The sequence below is a fragment of the Carassius auratus genome, unplaced genomic scaffold (assembly GCF_003368295.1).
Source record: "Carassius auratus strain Wakin unplaced genomic scaffold, ASM336829v1 scaf_tig00017342, whole genome shotgun sequence".
Classification (NCBI taxonomy): Eukaryota; Metazoa; Chordata; class Actinopteri; order Cypriniformes; family Cyprinidae; genus Carassius; species Carassius auratus.
In genome coordinates, this window is record NW_020524776.1 from 102501 (window position 1) to 105815 (window position 3315).

General features: G+C 38.6%; 1 protein-coding gene across 2 annotated transcripts in view; it reads left to right on the forward strand.

Moving 5' to 3' along the window:
- Positions 1–2121, forward strand: part of LOC113075634 (ubiquitin carboxyl-terminal hydrolase CYLD-like) — a 9629-nt gene extending 7508 nt beyond the window's left edge. For both annotated transcript variants that reach the window (XM_026248315.1, XM_026248316.1), the window contains exons 15-16: positions 1298–1505; positions 1763–2121. In XM_026248315.1, coding sequence (XP_026104100.1) covers positions 1298–1505; positions 1763–1947 — 393 coding nt within the window. In that variant the 3' untranslated portion in view covers positions 1948–2121. The remainder of the gene's footprint in view (positions 1–1297; positions 1506–1762) is intronic.
- The last annotated feature ends 1194 nt before the right edge of the window (positions 2122–3315 follow it).

Here is a 3315-nt window from a genome sequence, read left to right on the forward strand (position 1 = left end):
TAACAATACAGATTGTGTCAAAGCAACTGAGTAACATTATATATGATACAGTGACCTCGGAATAAGAGAGAAACAGACTAATATTAGCGTAGATGCCATTCTTCTAATGATGTAGCAAGTACATTGGGTGTTATGGGAAGTGTTTCCGGTTCCAGTTTACCTAATTAATGCTGCCTATAAATCCTTTACAGTACAGGAGTATAATGTAAAAGGAGCTCATTCAAATACTGAGGTGCTAAACCATTCAGGGCTTTGTAAATAATAAGCAATATTTTAATATCTATAAGATGTTTGATAGAGAGCCAGTGCAGTGTGGACAGGACCGGGCTAATATGGTCATACTTCCTGGTTCTAGTAAGAACTCTTGCTGCTGCATTTTGGACTAGCTGTAGTTTGTTTACCAAGCGTGCAGAACAACCACCCAATAAAGCATTATAATAATCTAACCTTGAAGTCATAAATGCATGGATTAACATTTCTGCATTTGACATTGAGAGCATAGGCCGTAATTTAGATATATTTTTGAGATGGAAAAATGCAGTTTTACAAATGCTAGAAACGTGGCTTTCTAAGGAAAGATTGCGATCAAGTTGCACACCTAGGTTCCTAACTGATGACGAAGAATTGACAGAGCAACCATCAAGTCTTAGACAGTGTTCTAGGTTATTACAAGTAGAGTTTTTAGGCCCTATGATTAACACCTCTGTTTTTTCTGAATTTAGCAGTAAGAAATTACTCGTCATCCAGTTTTTTATATTAACTATGCATTCCATTAGTTTTTCAAATTGGTGTGTTTCACCGGGCTGCAAGGAAATATAGAGCTGCGTATCATCAGCATAACAGTGAAAGCTAACACCATGTTTCCTGATGATATCTCCCAAGGGTAACATATAAAGCGTGAAGAGTAGCGGCCCTAGTACTGAGCCTTGAGGTACTCCATACTGCACTTTTGATCGATATGATACATCTTCATTCACTGCTACGAACTGATTGCGGTCATATAAGTACGATTTAAACCATGCTAATGCACTTCCACTGATGCCAACAAAGTGTTCAAGTCTATGCAAAAGAATGTTGTGGTCAATTGTGTCAAACGCAGCACTAAGATCCAATAAAACTAATAGAGAGATACACCCACCATCAGATGATAAGAGCAGATCATTTGTAACTCTAAGGAGAGCAGTCTCAGTACTATGATACGGTCTAAATCCTGAATCTCACACACACACTCTCTCTCTCACACACACACTCTCTCACACACACACACTCACTGTGTCCTGTGTGTGGTCTCTGTCAGGTTCACACACATAAGAAACGTCAGATGCACCGGCCGGTGGAGGTGCGGGGGCCCCGGGGCTGCTGGGAAGGGCCGGTTCACGGGGCCCGTCAGCTGATGGATCTGTTCGCTGTCACCTGCATCGAGACGAGTCACTACGTGAGCTTCGTCAAACACGGCCCCGGGGCCACGGACTGGCTGTTCTTCGACAGCATGGCCGACCGAGAGGGTAATCTTTCACTAGATAACAAAGGATTATATTCAAATATATCCAGTAATATTCCTTTTTAATTATATTAAATATATTTGTATGTGTCTGTGTGTGTGTGTGTGTCTCTCTCTCTCTCTCTCTCTCTCTCTGTGTGTGTGTGTGTCTCTCTCTCTCTCTCTCTGTGTGTGTGTGTGTGTGTGTGTCTCTCTCTCTCTCTCTCTGTGTGTGTGTGTGTGTGTGTGTCTCTCTCTCTCTCTCTGTGTGTGTGTGTTCAGGAGAAGAGAACGGTTTTAACGTGCCGCAGGTGCGCTCGTGTCCGGAGGTGGGTGGTTATCTGAGTCTGTCTGTGGATGAAGTGTCTCGTCTGGACGCCTCGTCTCTCAGAGATCCTGTGCGTCGTTTACTGTGTGACTCCTACATGTGTCTGTACCACTGTCCTCAGCTCTCGCTCTACAAATAACACCCGCATACATATATATATATATATATATCATAACACATCTCACAGCGCAGCACAGGGCAAAGTGTGACTACAAACAGTTATTTTTGAACAGATTTTTAACAGAATGCAGTGTATGCTTATGTATGTTTACAAATGTAAATGTTTAATTTTATAAAAAGAAACTGAACTGAACTTGTTTTTGGTGTGTTTTTATTCCTTCTGATGGGCATCAAAATAATAATTTAACTATAAAAAGCAAAACATTATTATGTCACTTAAATAAAATCAATAATATATTCTTCTTATTTTTTGGTCTAGTAAAATCAAAAATGTATAAGAAATGTGAATAAAGAAATAGTATAATAAGTATTTCCACCAAATTAGTCATATTAAATTTTTTTAAGTTATTAATTTGTGTATTTATTGTCTGTTTTTTTTATTGCATCACAAGAACAGTAACAGCATACACATATAGAGGATCACCACAAATATATCTTTACCAGAGAATCCCGTCTTTAATTGTATACATTGAAATTACCTTACATTACATTTATTCATTTAGCAGATGCTTTTATCCAAAGCGACTTACAGATGAAGACAGTGGAAGCAATCAAAAACAAAAGAGCAATGATATATAAGTGCTATAACAAGTCTCAGTTAGGTTAACACAGTACATGAAGCAAGGGCTTTTAAATAATATAATAAATAAAAAGAAAACAGAAAGAGAAAGTGTCAGGGAAGTTGTTTCGGGTCTCGGGGGAATAGTGTACAGTTTCCCACAGCGCCCTCTGCTGTTTTTGGAAAATGTGAGAAGTTTCCTCATAAAAAAGGCAAATGAGTCTCACAGTTGTAAAACACTTTGTCCACCTCTGCATTTCTCTCAACAGAGTCAAGTCGAGTTTTCTCTTTGCAAAGCAGATTGTGTTTATTTGCAAACACTGGATTTGTTTGATGAATAAAGGCACAGAATCCACTCCATACTCCAGACATCTGTGTTATATATATACACACCGTGATCCAAATTATTATGCAAGTGATATATCAATAGGATTTTTGTTAGTGTGGTTTTTCACATCTTTTTAGATACCTGTCATCGATCTCAGACAGGTTTGGTCAGTAGTTCGCCAGGTAAATGGAAACCCTACGTAAAGAGGATATTAAGCAAGTCACAGTGAAATATGGTGAGGGAGAAAGATCTTTCTGAAGATGAAATGTATGAAAACAATGCAATGTCTTGCAAAAGGCATCACGACAAACAATATTTTGCTAAAAGCAAATAGAGATTATTGAAGTGTCAAAAGATTGTGAGTGACTTAGAGCACAGAAGATCTTGGTCAGATGAAGATTTATTAGGGGAAGGTTTCTGTCAAATGAGCTGTAATGTGC